This window comes from Buteo buteo, chromosome 5 (genome assembly GCF_964188355.1).
Source record: "Buteo buteo chromosome 5, bButBut1.hap1.1, whole genome shotgun sequence".
In the NCBI taxonomy this organism is placed as follows: domain Eukaryota; kingdom Metazoa; phylum Chordata; class Aves; order Accipitriformes; family Accipitridae; genus Buteo; species Buteo buteo.
Window position 1 is genome coordinate 34897993 of NC_134175.1, and position 14306 is coordinate 34912298.

At 36.6% G+C, this 14306-nt stretch overlaps 2 protein-coding genes across 4 annotated transcripts in view; one reads left to right on the plus strand and one right to left on the minus strand.

The window, feature by feature from the left end:
• Positions 1–6604, plus strand: part of DPP4 (dipeptidyl peptidase 4) — a 42128-nt gene extending 35524 nt beyond the window's left edge. The window contains exons 24-26 of the mRNA XM_075028584.1: positions 3075–3147; positions 3396–3469; positions 4331–6604. Of these exons, the coding sequence (XP_074884685.1) occupies positions 3075–3147; positions 3396–3469; positions 4331–4429 (246 nt within the window). The 3' untranslated portion in view covers positions 4430–6604. The remainder of the gene's footprint in view (positions 1–3074; positions 3148–3395; positions 3470–4330) is intronic.
• A 3300-nt stretch (positions 6605–9904) lies between these two features.
• The window catches only part of SLC4A10 (solute carrier family 4 member 10), a 124233-nt gene continuing 119831 nt past the window's right edge, over positions 9905–14306 (minus strand). For 2 of the 3 annotated variants that reach the window (XM_075028583.1, XM_075028582.1), the window contains exon 25: positions 9905–9971. In XM_075028583.1, coding sequence (XP_074884684.1) covers positions 9905–9971 — 67 coding nt within the window. Of the gene's footprint in view, positions 9972–13738; positions 13860–14306 lie in introns of those variants that run through there. The other variant, XM_075028581.1, reaches the window with a different exon arrangement.

A 14306-nucleotide genomic window follows, 5' to 3' on the forward strand; every position in this document is an offset into this window, starting at 1 on the left:
AAAGGTTGCATAAACTCTGTACTGTGTGCCCCAATTTAAAAGAAATGAGACTGTGTACGTACATGCTTAGAGAAGATATACATGCTGCTAGGTGCCTTCTTAATGCGCGGAGTATTATTAATGACTGTGAATGTATAGTCTCAAGAAACTAGTTGCGGTAAGAGGGGTACACCTTACCTTTGCACTACTGTGACATGAGGTTTCACAGTTATTGAAGGAAGAGAATCCGAGATGTTAAAAACTCTGTCAGGTCTGAGGGATGACTCACACTCCTCTGAGTAGGCTAACTAGGTCTGATCAGTGCCTTTTAAGGTAGTTGTGAATTATTAAAAATTAGAGCTTTGTAAAAGAAAGGAGCAAGCATGGGTGGAACTCCCAATATAATTATGTAGGGATCCTAGGCTGAATGGCAGAGAAGCTGTCTGCTGGGGAAGCAATGTCCCTGAGGTAAAAAAACTTGAGACTAAATCAGGGCAGAGCGCTAGAGGTCAGATACAGTAGCCATGTAAAGCATACCGAAGAGACTGTTCAACTTGTGAGAAGATTATTTTGCAGTTCACTCTGAATTTGATATGCTTTTGGCAAGTGTTTGAAACAGTCATAGATTTGGCAATCTTTTTCTAGCAGATTTGAAATGTTCAGTCCTTAAGAACTGCTGCATCATTAGGTTATGCAAAACAGGGTACAATTTTGTAAATATGCCATCTTGTACTGATTTGACATTTGTTCTATTATCTGAGAATATGCTAAAGGGAGAAAGACCTTCAGTTTCAGCCAAACCTTAACTTGTTTGTGGAGTGCTGGTAAAATGTTGACTGCCGTGTGATTTTTAGAAAAGCCAGTTACACTCAGCAGGGCCCAATTCTCAGTACTTGTACATGTTACCTTTTCAGAGCCTTTGTCCCAGCAGCGTTGACTATGAAACAGAAGGGGTGAATTCAGTTGTATTTATTTGCTGTCCATGTGAGGTTTGTTCAGCTGATGTAGCTGTTGCTTTGTGCTGTAACTGTGCCTAACTTGAGATTGCTCCCTATCTTGCAACCTTCTTTTTTGCCAGAAGTACTGTGTCCTTAAAGTATGTTTTAGGGAAGGGACTCTTCATGTTGAGTATGGGTACAGGTTGCAAGTGATAAAAAAACCTGAGAAAGTATCTCCTTTGTGTGCTCCTTCTTTCAGAAGTATTTTACAAATAGCTTTATTTTGTTTAATGCTTGGAGGTGGAAAATAGTGACATCCTTTTTCTAAAAGTGCTTTTGGAAAGTTGAGTTCTCGGAAGCATAGCTCAAGTCAGGGTTCCACTCGCAGAAGGTTTGCTGTCCCTTAAACCAGCACTGATTTGCTGGAAGAAAGCTTATAAAGGCAATCTATCAAGTCTCCCTCTGCACATGTGGAAAATGATTCACTCAAAGGACACTGCTTGGTTTTTGTGAGGTTGGTTTCGGGGCTTTTGGGGGATTTGGGGGGTTTTTTGTTTGGTTGGGTTTTTTTATATCGCTGGGCTATTACTTTCTGAATCGTTCTTTTGGTCAGCTGCTGTACCAGTGCTCCTCACTGAATCAAAGTGCTCCCTCCAGATTTTGGCACTCTCATAACTATCTGTTCTCACTGTGTGATACCAACTTCTTTCAATGGATAGCGTGTATGGATTTCCACATATTAGATGGGATTTCTGGTGCTCTGCAACCTTTCACTATCAAAAGAGGGCAATTGCAGTGTCATGGATTGGAGGGTGGTTTTTTCTCTCTGCTGAACTTGTTTTTTAAATTTGGTTGAATAACAGCAAAGAACTCATTTCACTTACAAGAGGGTTGTGGTATGCTATTCTGCCATGACAAAAGGAATTTAATATTTATGGTTGCTTTAAAGATTCATGAGTGTACAACGCATAAGGAAATTAGAACAATTCTGTGTCTTAGTAATATAATGTATTTGACTTTTTGGGGGTACTATATGCAAATCCCTGTCTAAGGATACAAGCCTTAGTACAAGGTAGGGAAGAAAAAAAACAAAACAAAACACAACACCACATTTTTTTTCTAATTTTTACAATTTTTTTTCTTTGTCATGGTAGCTCTTAAGTTGCTGCAATATAGAAAAAATTTCCGCATTATTTTCAGCAGAGAACCCCTATAATGTTGCTCATAGAAGGAAATTTAATTCAATGTATATTTGCCCTATTATGCTCATTGTCTTATCAAGCCTGAAAGGGCTTGTCTCTTGTCCCTTTTCTTCTTCCCACTCTCATGGCAGAGCACTATCCTATTCCCTTTCCTTGCCCAAATTAAAGATCTTACCTGCAATCCTTACTTTCCTCATTCTTTAGTACCTAGTCACACTAGCAAGTCAGGTGGCTAGTATGTTCTAGGGAATATGTTGTTACTGTATTTTTAAGTTTCTTGATTAATCTTGGTTGCTGATTTTTTTATTTTTTTATCACTATATTGTGTTTCAATTCCACAAATGTAGCTTGATTTCTGTTTATAGTTTTGGTCTAGTGTTTTTTTCCTTCAGGCATTTCTCTATCATATTTGGAGAAGAGCATTGTGTTAAACTTCTTGTCAGCCATTTTTAGTTGAGACTGATGAAATATTAGCTCTGTTGACTTACCTGCAGGTAAACTAGTGTACATTTTGGTGGAGAAGATAACGCGTGTGGTCTCTGCAAGATCTACTCCTCGCTATCATAGAGTGCACTGTTGCCATGGCAACATTTTTTAACTTGCCTGCAGTCGCACAGGAAACCTATGGCAAGTGGTGTGCTGCAGGCTAACAACATGTTAGCAATGCATTAAATGCGTATCTCACTCACAAAACTCTTCCCCTCTGGAAATGCCTGTTACTTTGCAGACATAACCCTTGGTAATAATTGCAGACCGGTGCAGAATGGTTTGAGTGCGAGCACAGTGCTGTTGGGTATGTGAACATGCTACTTAGGCGTGTGAGGGGGAGCAGGGGTTGTTTTTATCTGAAGGACCCCAGACTGTGTCAACAGGAATCAAAGTCAGTTGGTAGCAAATCATCTTCTAATAAATAGCACCTTTTTTCTTTTTCTTTTTTTTTTTCCTTTAATTTCAGAGTTCAACAGTAATGGCCAGAGCTGAAAAATTCAAGGAAGTTGAATATCTCCTTATTCATGGAACGGCAGATGGTGAGTTGCAGTTAATTAGACATTTTAGTATTACAGACAGGTTCGCAATTCTACTACTGACAAAACAAAAGCATGAAGGGGCAAGGCTGTTACATTTACGTCAATAAAATAATACTGCTTTCTGCAACTAATTTGTGTTTCAGTCAGCAGTGCTGGGGAGTTGACTGTATTCATTGCTTTGCTTTTCCCCCAGAGTGGTATGGAAGCAATTTTTTGTTTACCTTTTTCTTTTTTCTTCCACTTTTCAGATAATGTTCACTTTCAGCAAGCAGCACAGATTTCCAAAGCTCTTGTTGATGCTGAAGTGGATTTTCAGGCAATGGTATGGTTCTGTTTTGGTTTATCATCATACAAATGAGTTTGTATTATGAGAATAATAGCAAAAGCTCCCTGTTGTTAGGTATAAATCCATTGCTATCTTAAATGAAAGTTCACATACTGGCATTTCGTGTTCAGTAGCTGAAATTTTAACGTAACACACCCGTGTGTCTTCTGTGTAAGAAAAAATGTAAAGCAACTCCTTCTTGTATTTGACCCTGTTTACCTAATCTTTCATTTTGTTAATTTTTTTGTGTTCTCAGACAAACAGCCAAGCCAATCCCAATCTTTGTATACACTGAAAGTCCAATGAATAATATCTTACGGATAGGATATAACTTCAGCTAAGTCCAAGATAACCTGTCCATCACATTTGGTGTTTCTCTATTGAACTTGTAAGACAAGTAGTTATTTGCCCCTTCTTATGCTGTACATGGAAACTCTTGAACTAAGGTGCAAGCTCTTCCTTTTCTGCCTTCTCACAGCCCTTGGGGAGCAGTGCTGAAAGGGATGAAATATAGAAGGAAGCCAAGTGCACCAGTGCATGGTTGTCCTCAGCCAAACTTGCACGGCTTAGAGGGTGCAGAGATCAGGCACCACCCTAAACTAAGGAGCTGCATCTACCCTCCATGTGGACAGGCTATGTATTGTACTTGTACTTTTAGCATGAATAGATGGTATATTCCACACACAAAGCAGGGACAAAAGTATCATAGCAGCTTGCTACCACCATTATGTCTTTGCCTCCACCCTGAATTAGCCTCATGCTGGGATAATTTTAAATGGCTGCACGTGGTTTTGTGTCTGTCATGTTTGATTTAGATGTAGCTAGAACTAACATTCTCTGTATTTTTCTTTCCCACAGTGGTATACTGACAAAGACCACGCCATCACCGGTCAAGCACATAAGCATATTTATACCCATATGAGCCATTTCATAAAGCAGTGTTTCTCACTGCCCTAGCACCAGCATTTTGGTTGTTAGCAATGATACTTCTCCAGAAAACACTCTAGCTAACGTACACCGAGCCAGTATAAACTTTGATGAATCAAGATGAGATAAGGATCAGCTCTTGGGATACCTGTGTACACAATGAAATGCTAATCTTTATAATGATTTCTGTTGCCAAGCAACTATTGCATTTTTATTGATTGTGTTTAATAAGGTCTTAAAATCACCAGAGTGTAGGTATGTTGCAGACTTCTAGAAAGCATGGTACTTGCTTGAGTCAGTACCTTTTGATATTTCAGTCTAAAAGAGAAACAGTCCAGTTTCTATATTAGGGTAATGAATGATGAAAACGTCACAGAGGAACCAATGTGGAGGTCAGCTGAGGAATAAAAATAATAATGTTTCCAACAAAAAAACAAAATGAACCCTGTGATCGTTTCTGTGAAAATACTGATAAAACTTCAACCAGATTTTGCAGAAACTACCTAATGCTTGATCAATTATTAATTTAGAAACAATATCAGTAATTACTGCAATGTTAATATTTTCTATGCAGAATGAAACACTGTTTACTGCGATTCCTTGAGTTAGTATTTTCTCTGCAATCTCTTGGATTACAGTTGTAGAAGTCTTCCAAAGAAAGCATGTAACCAGCTTTCATCACAGATTTTTGAATGATACCTATTCAAACCAATGGCACTGAATTTCTTTGTTTCCTATCATTGTACTGTGATTTTTGCTTACTTTATAATCAAAAAGGCCGCTACTGTGGGAATCTGCATGGGTAAGATCTTATCTGGGAACTCTAGCAGCCCACCATTGTTTCTCTAAGGGACAGAGAAATTTTTTTAGAAGTTTCCTGTTTACTGATGAATAGGATATATTCCTTGCACTCAAACACAGAACATTACAATGCAAACTAGGAGTCACTTACTTAAAGCAAGGGCTGGACTGTAACTCTCATGTGAACATGCTATTTAGCAAACCTGCTCTTCCTTGCAGCCTACCAGTAAATTTCTGCTTTATCTTCAGCACTCCAGGTAGGCTTCTTGATCTGAAGATAAGATTAGTTTTCTTAATGTCACATAGGTAGAAAAAAGGTGCAACCCACTTGTGCTACAACCTGTGCTCCTTTAAAATAATAAAGACATTAAGTTATGAAAAGTGTAGTCTGTATCATTAAAATGTTGTTCAAGAAACTAACTCCTAGAATTTTACAAAAAGCCATTAATTTTGAGAGAAACTTACAATGACGTTTCTGCTTTTGTTTAATGGTATCATGTAATGGAGTGTGACATGATTATCTAACAGTTAGCTTCTTGCTATTAGATGCCAGCATGTGATTATGTATGTATTGTGGGTTATTAGTGACATTAGGTGTGAATGTAGAAGTACTCATACAGACAGATAAAGCATGGGGAGAATGTCAAGACAGTTGGTGCAGCTTGTCCTTAAATGAGAAAGAGAAGGGGGCCTGAGATGGAAAATAAGGTTTTGGGTTCACAAATAAACTAAAAACTCCTTGACTCACAAAATACGGGTTGGGGGGGGCAGAACAAACTGGAGATGGGTATTACAGCTCTAATCTTGGGCTCAATGCATGAGTGGTTCTAATGTGTTAAACTGTTCTGTTAAAGTTCTATAGGATACAGGCTGTCACTTGTCTCTAAAAGGTTATAGTATCTGTGTCTCTGGATTCTTTTGACTCAAGGGAAAGTAACGTAAATCAGTATAAAGGTAGATCACAGCAATGCAGATAAGTTATAAAAAAGATGATCATTGTGAACTTCTGGATGGCTTGTGTATGCAGGGGCAAATAATCGGGGTTTTTTTTTAAATGTTATTACAGACACCATCATATAAAGTTATTTCTGTAATCCAAAAGCTACATTAACTAGCCTCTCATTAACTGCAAAGTATTCCCTCAGTGTAATCAGAGAAGGATAAAAAAAAGAAAACCTTTCTAACTAAAACTAAAAATTATATGGTCTGGATACATCTTTCATTAAGTAAAGATTCAGTTCTTTGTATCTCACCTACCTTACTGATTGCTAGCATCTCACTGGGAAACTCTACTCTCAAGACATAGTCCTGTTTTAACTGTCTAATCTGTGAGGCATAACAAAGTACAATGCTAATTATCTTATTTGTCTGGAAAGCACTTTCTAAGCTATGCTGCTAATAAAGCATGATGCAACTTTTAAAACAAAAAAAATAATGTTTTATTTCTATAGTAAGTCTCCTAATAAACATCAGTTGTGTCTAACTTCCTCTCTGGTAGATCTCCCTCAGCTCCAAAAATAATTCAGACAATAGGACAACAGAGTGGCCTCAGGGAACTGACAACTTCCTTGAATGCTGGAGCACAGGTAAATACCCAAAACAGGCCAGCTCATTTCATTAATGTACAAAGCCAGCCCTAGGAACCACTTGTGCCTGAAGTAGTACCACATGCTAGAGTTAGTTAGGCACCTACCAATTACCTTTTTTCCTCTGTAGTTTTTTCCATGCGAAATGGATGCTTAAGTTTGTTGTACAGTACACTTTGTGCTAAATCCTAACAGAAGCAGCTGAATCCAGAGGTGTGAGAACTGTTACCGTTCCCAGGCTGGGAGGCTCCCTGTCTTTGGTTTAAAAATTGGTGAAGAAGATTAAAGGGATTTAGTAAGATGGAGTCAGTACTTTAAGTATTGGGTTTTGGCAGCAGTACTAGGGTTTAAGGCCTAAAAGTTTTTCAGTAGCAGAAATTTAGGGTCCTGAGAATAGTAGAAGCTCCCACCAATAGGCAGTCGACTAAGCCGCTGTTCAACTATTGGACACTTTAAATATTGTAGCTTAAATTGTATGACCTTACCTCTTGAACAGTAAAAAGACCCAACTACTGCTCCCTGGTCCACATAATCTCTCTCAGGAGCAAGGGGAACCAGCTCGTGACCAGTAAATCAGATTTTAACTCCCACTCTCTTTCTAGAGCAGGCCTGTTATGTGCTATCCCTAACAGCACGCTCACTTACAGTTAGAGACAGACCAAGTACACCGCCATCAACTACACACAGCAAGCCAACACTGACGGCATTGCATGTTTCAATGAGATTCCACTTGGAAATGAAGCAGGACTGGGCTCTAGAATTCATTAACATAGGAAGCACATTCAAGTGTCAGGTAGACATTTAAAATACCATACCCATACTGCATGCTTGATCTGGATTTTGCAGTGTAAAAATAAAATTGAAAATTAGTTAGGATAAATATTTATTTTCACATAACATTTCTTAATTGTGAAAAACACAATAGTCTATTCACATGTACACATAAAGTTTTGTAATAAATTACATCCAAGAAATTGAGTAATTTTGACCAGGAATATGAAATTAGAAGTAAATATAGCACTACATTTCCTTTATATTGTGTGTGATTTCAGAATGTTAAGATTAACATTGTAATAGCATTTAAATTCACACAAGAACAGAGTGACTGTTTTGAAATAAAACCACTCTGAAATACTGAACAGAAATACAGAATGCCATTGAATACACCGATGTCTTAATATTCTAATGGTTGGTCAAGTGAAACTAATATGTTTCGATTGTATACATTATCTGTAACAAAGCAACATATTAAAACACCACCAGGCAGCTTCCGGGACAAACCAGTATTGAACTGCTATACTAACCTTAAAACAATTGGAATCTTACAATTTATCATCAAGTACACAAAACAAAGCATTTAACCTTAATGCATTAGCATTTTTTTACTAAATTTACAAATACAAACATTTAATTCAAATTCAATGTAAATCCTTCTTTGTGTCCATTAGATTTTTTTTTTCTCCATAAAAATGACCTTTAATGGGCTTTGATAATGCTAAGTCAAATTTAAAACAGTGACCCTATTAGTTTGCAGCAAAATGCAGTTATCATTTATGGCTAAAGTAGTAAAACACACTCATACACACAAAAACATTAGAAGGAATACTTTAAATGTGCTGGATGTGAAAAGTTGCTCACATGAGGTCTACAGAAGGATTATTGTATTTTGGAAAGCTGGGGAATGTTAGAGCCCTGTGGATGAGTTGTTATAAAGATTACAAGACTGTAATTCTTAGTTGTAGGATTCAAAGTAATAGCATAATAATTGAGAGTTAGCTTTCATTTAATAATTTAAAAATTTATTTTAAAAAAATTTAAAAATCAGTGAATTCCAAATAACGCAATAAAACTTTTGCTCCACATGTCTATTAATTCGATACCTGATCTCGCAGTCCTGGTTTTACACAAAAGAACCGCTTGAAGGATCAGGCAGTAACAAAATCCATTATGAAAAATGTCTCTGTAATGGCTTTAAAGGCCCATTTTTCTTTGCAATGTTGTTTTTATCTTTCAGTCAATATGTATGTGATGGAATAATGAAGAGCTGTAACTAAACCAACAGCAAGATACCCATTCAAGTATTATACACAACTAATCTCTGAAATTAAGAGGTTGATAGTTGTTATTAGAGAGAAGACAATATAAATACGCCCTTTATGTGGCTGTATTTTAGCTAATAAAGAGGAAGATCATTGGGCAGGTAATATAACTGCATGTGGGGTAGTTTGTATCAACAAAATTTTCCCTATTATAAAATAATGGATTGATTAATGACATAATGCGGTTGTTTGGCCTACCATGGCAACATTCATACAATACAAGATAAAATACTGTAATCACAGATTGCATTTTAAGAAATACTGTACCCCTGTTTCACATCAAAGGATGTGGTGGTGGTTTTCAACTAAGGTAAGAGAATGTTTTAATATATATATTTTAATATATATGTATATATATATATGACTATGTTCCAGTTACATACAAATTTGAATATTAAATACACTGTATTAAATCAAGGAAAACTTCACAAATACAGAATCTGACCCTGCAATCCTCATTGCAAGAGTAATCCATAACTGCAAAAGGACAGCTTGAGGAAGAAAGGATTATCCTTGTTAGTTTGTTCACAGGGTCAGATCAGTTGTTGCTTTAAAAACTTCTTTAATGTTTGCTTGTCAGTTTGGGTCTCCTGAAATCATTTACTCAAGTTCGGTGATTTAAAAAAAACAAAAAAAAAAAAAAAGAAAGAAATTGGAACAAGTGGTTTCAAGTTCATCTTGAATGAAGATTATTAAGTATTCTCACGGAAAAAGTAGCAAAATACAGTACAAACCTATTGACAGGAAATTTGAAATAAACTTTGCTTGTTGAATTTATGATACGAATACTAATAAATGGCGAATATCAGCAAAGAACATGAAGATTTTTTGCATTGACTACTGCAGACTTTTTCACAGATACTAGACAATGTAGACAAGGTGAAATGAGACAAATATTGCACTACATTACCTGTGCTAGTTTGAGATGAAAGACAAAAAGTTACAAGGTCAAATCATTTATATTTAGTCATTGTGGCACTCCTTTCATTTGTTTGTAAAAAAATTAATTGAAGAATAAGTCATAGACAAGTCTCCCGGTCAACACCTTTCCCTGAGTCAGCTTTCTTCTCTTTTCTGATTTCAGCACTAGGAAAAGAAGGAAAAAAAAGTGTTACAGCAGCACTATCATATATATTAATCATCTGCCCGAAAACCAACATTGCACTGGTATTTTAATTAATTTTTCATGCTGCGTAGCACAAACTGGGAAGCAAGTGAAAGTTGCTGTGCTGAATGGTGCAGAAGACATCAGCCAGCATTTTAGTAACAAGGTAGGTACAGAACTTAAGATGTACAGACAGACAAGTCAGCCAGCATGCAAGCAAAGATAGCCACTTTTTTTTTTTTCTTGGTTTTTGGCAAATACAACTGTTAATTGATTAAATAATGGTAATGGTACAGTTCTCAGACAATACCAGCATTTTCTTAAATGGCACAAACAAGAGGTCACAATAAGTATTTCTTGTCTTTAAAATGTATTCTGTTGCTTAATGTACATTTAGAAGGAATGTTTCTGAACTAGAGCAGTGCAAGCCAATTTCCAACTGTAATATTTGGCTTTCAGTCTTGACTGGGGAGAGCAGGAGAAGGCCACGGTGGTGAGGAGTGACAATATTCCCCATTTGGAGCTTGATATATACTTCTTCATGCATACATTATAAGGAAATAACTTTTTTTTTTTTAAAAGCCTGAAAGATCATACAAAAGCCATATCACTAAGAACTCTGAAGCAGAGTTCAAATTTGGATTCAGCATTTTTCCACTTAAAACACTGTTGATTTGCCTACAGAAAGCAATATATGTGCAAAGCAGATGATTTTTTTTATTTTAGTGAAGAGGGTCCTAATTTACAACAGCGTAAATAAATAAAAAGTCATGTTCTTGCAATGAATTTCAATCACACTAGGAAAATGCAGAGGCTTCCACAACACAGGCAAATCAAGCCTTCAACAAAGAGTGGCAGGGTATCTAAAAAAAAGATGGTTCTGAAAACAAACCTGTATCAAGCACATAACCTACCAGGTTTCATGGGAATAATTCCTTAACTAGAATGAATGAGAAATAGGCTGTTACACAAGGCTTAAAGAAAGCAAGATCAATTCTCAAATTCTTAAGGTGATTCATGCACAATTTTACAATCATCTGACATTTTTCTTCACATAAAAATTGCTTTAAGGATACAATTCAGTTCAGCCAAAGCTTACTTCTAACCCTGTGGCAGCTTCCAGAGGTGTTAATGGAAATAGCTAAAGAATACCAACTTCTGCCACTTCAACTGCCAAATCTGTCACCTTCTGTAGAACAGTGATAGAATTGGGTATGTTACACTTTTTGCACACAAAGGGTATGCAAACAAATTCCTGGGGGGTGAATTTAAAGTGCAGCAGTACAGCAGGCAGTTACCTGTGCTTAATAAAAGCAAACACTGAGGATGTGTTGTGTGCCTTACAGTCTATAATATTTCCACATTTCACATGCCTCTGTGATACCAGGAAAGTCTTACTTCTATTTAGGATTTACATCTCTGAGCATCTCCTGCGGATGTGGGCTTTAATGCCTCAAGAAATTTGAAAAAAAGAGGACAAGTCCAGTCTTCTACCAGTAAAACACACATAACTGGTGGATCTGTAAGGGACTTAGAGCCCTCTTCCTCCCTACCAAGGGAGTAGTCTAACAAGCCTGAGAAGGAAGGTTTGGGATGTGGGATTTGCATATCTTCAGGTAGAAAGGGGAACACATACCATCTACAAAGTGATAGATGCCTCTTTCTCCAACATTTTAAAAGACCAGCTAGGACTACCTTCTACACATCGTCAGATCTTCTGCATATGTTTTGGAATTGCTATCTGAAGGGCTTCATATTATAAGCAAAGACAGAGGAATACTTAATTACATGTACCAAAGAGGGCTATGTTTCAGATAGGTGCCTTGGTGTTCAATTCTACGAAGACAGGCTCAAAAGCAGACCTTTAGGTAGGTCCCTAGGACTTCTAATAATGAAAAATTAAGGTTGGAAAACTGTAAAGTTCATGTGCCTCTACGGTTAGACAACAGTTCACTAAATTTAAGTCCCCTCTTCAGACCCTTAAATCCTGTTAAGAGTCTGGGATGTTAAGAACTGTCACACACTACACTACTACACAGAGCCGGGGCAGGGCAGAGCTTAAGATAGATACTATCCATGCATCAGGCTAAGAAGTCGTTTGTATAATTGGTTAGCTTTTCATTGGCCAAGTCAACTCAGTGTTTAATTAGTATGAAGAACTTCCAGATTTTATGTATTCCAAAAATCACTCTATGTATGTTGTTAATCAATCAGTGCCTTACATAAAAGGCATTACATGAAATCATAGTACAGTATCATTTAATTATCCCCATTTAATAATATTTTGTGATATTTGTATATGAAAATAGATGTGACAACAGGAAAAGGAGTACTAAACACTTCTGTAGTTGAACTTGAAAAGGCATCAGTAAAATTAATTTCAAAACAATGTGATTTTTTTTCCCCTATGGTAAGATACCCTTCACTGCAGGCAACTGTGTAATGTAATACTGGTGATCTTGATCATTTGCAAAAATTATCCTTATGACTGCTACCATTCCAAGCTTTCCTTTTTCTCAGTACTTACTTAGGATTGAATTATATCTTCATGTAATGATACATGCATTTAGGTATATAATGTTTTTTTAGCTCTGTCTCTAATACGATTTAAGATTAGTATTGTCTATGGTTTTGCTTATCAGAAAGCAAGCCTTCCAGGTTTAAAGTTCTTTGAATCTACTTCTGTCTGGCAATCTGAGACAAGTTAGAGCACACGAAAAAGCAGGATTTCAGATTCTTTAAGAGCTTGTTTCCTTTACAACAGAACACTCATACCTAAAACCATAAAACCTGTGATCCCTTAGTTCCTTTTCACCTGAGTGTTTGTTTTCATGAGCAAAGATACAAGAACAGATTGAAAATGAGCTCATTAGAGAATAAGTTTCTATTTTACTGCAGTGGAAAGGCCAAATCACCTTTTACCAATGTTGTCTGAACCAGAGTCTATGAGGATGCTCTTTGCTCAAAGCATCTTTGGAAATTTCAGGTAAAAACAGTACATGTATACATAATCTATCATAAAATCAAAGCATGCAACATCCACCAGAAGAACTACAACTACTGCACAGCCAGTGGCTGTGAATGTACTGCATCAGTTTCTTCTTTGTCCAGGCTGTGAAAGCCTGGACAACAGAGGCACAGAAGGTAAGAAAACCCTACTGTACATCCTTCTCCCATGCACCACACTGATTTCACTGTGACAGGATCCTTTTCAGTCCATGTTTAGGGTGGAACACCAATCAGAACTACACTGCTATTTTGATCGTCGGTGAAATAGCATTAACATGATCACATAAGTGGGCTGCTCCATGGGTGTCTGAAATGAAGATTCTCTGGTCATCAACTGTTCCATCTCATTTACGCTGTTTCAGGAAAGGAACAACACTGACGGGCAGCATGCCATTTTAGGGTAACAAAATTTTAAAAACGTATTTCACTACAAAATTTTTTCTCTTACTGTATCTTTTCACCATAAAACAATGACTAGCTGTTTCAAACATGGAGCTTGTTTTGAAAACTAGATTTAGAAATGGGCAGAATATAATTTTATATTTTTAAAAAGTCAAAGAATTCATGAAAAAAGATTCTAGGAATAAATTCAATTTAATATTTAAATGCACTACATCTACAGTTTCTATTTTTAATACACAATAAATTTCAAATTTTCATATTAAGGACTTTAATGAAGACATTTTACATTCCTATTTGAAATTTCTTTTCATTCTATCTCCACCCAAACTACACAAGGTCAAGTCATTTGGGTTGCTAGGTGACACCATTTTGAATTGCAAGATACAATCAAGGAAAAGGTTGGGGGACAGCGTCTTACCTTTGGGCAATCAGCTTCTAGGGTGATTAGGAAGGGGGAGCTTATGATAAAAACGTGATATGAAACAGTTAGGTAGAAAATAGTTAAATTTAAAATTTATGGGAACAGAGAGACAATCACACTTGTGCTTGTATATAATATTTTCTTATTCCCACAATAATTCTGTAGCACAGATGAAACATCGTTGCTTCATTTTACATTTGTCTGGACTAAATTTTAAAAGTCTTTAACTGTTTTGAGGACAAGTGAAGTAGGCAGAAAAATGAAAAGTGATGCAATCTTAAAATTATTTTCATTCCAAATATTAGTAGATTGCATTCAGAGTACTGGGTTCTTCATACAGATATTTCCAGGGCAGTGATGACCACTTCTTTTTCAGGAGGAAAGAACAAAAGCAAGCAGATCAAACACAACAGCTGTTGTGCAATATCCAGGTGTAGGCTGGTGGTTCATTACACAAGCATCAGGCATGCCCAACTTCATTTTC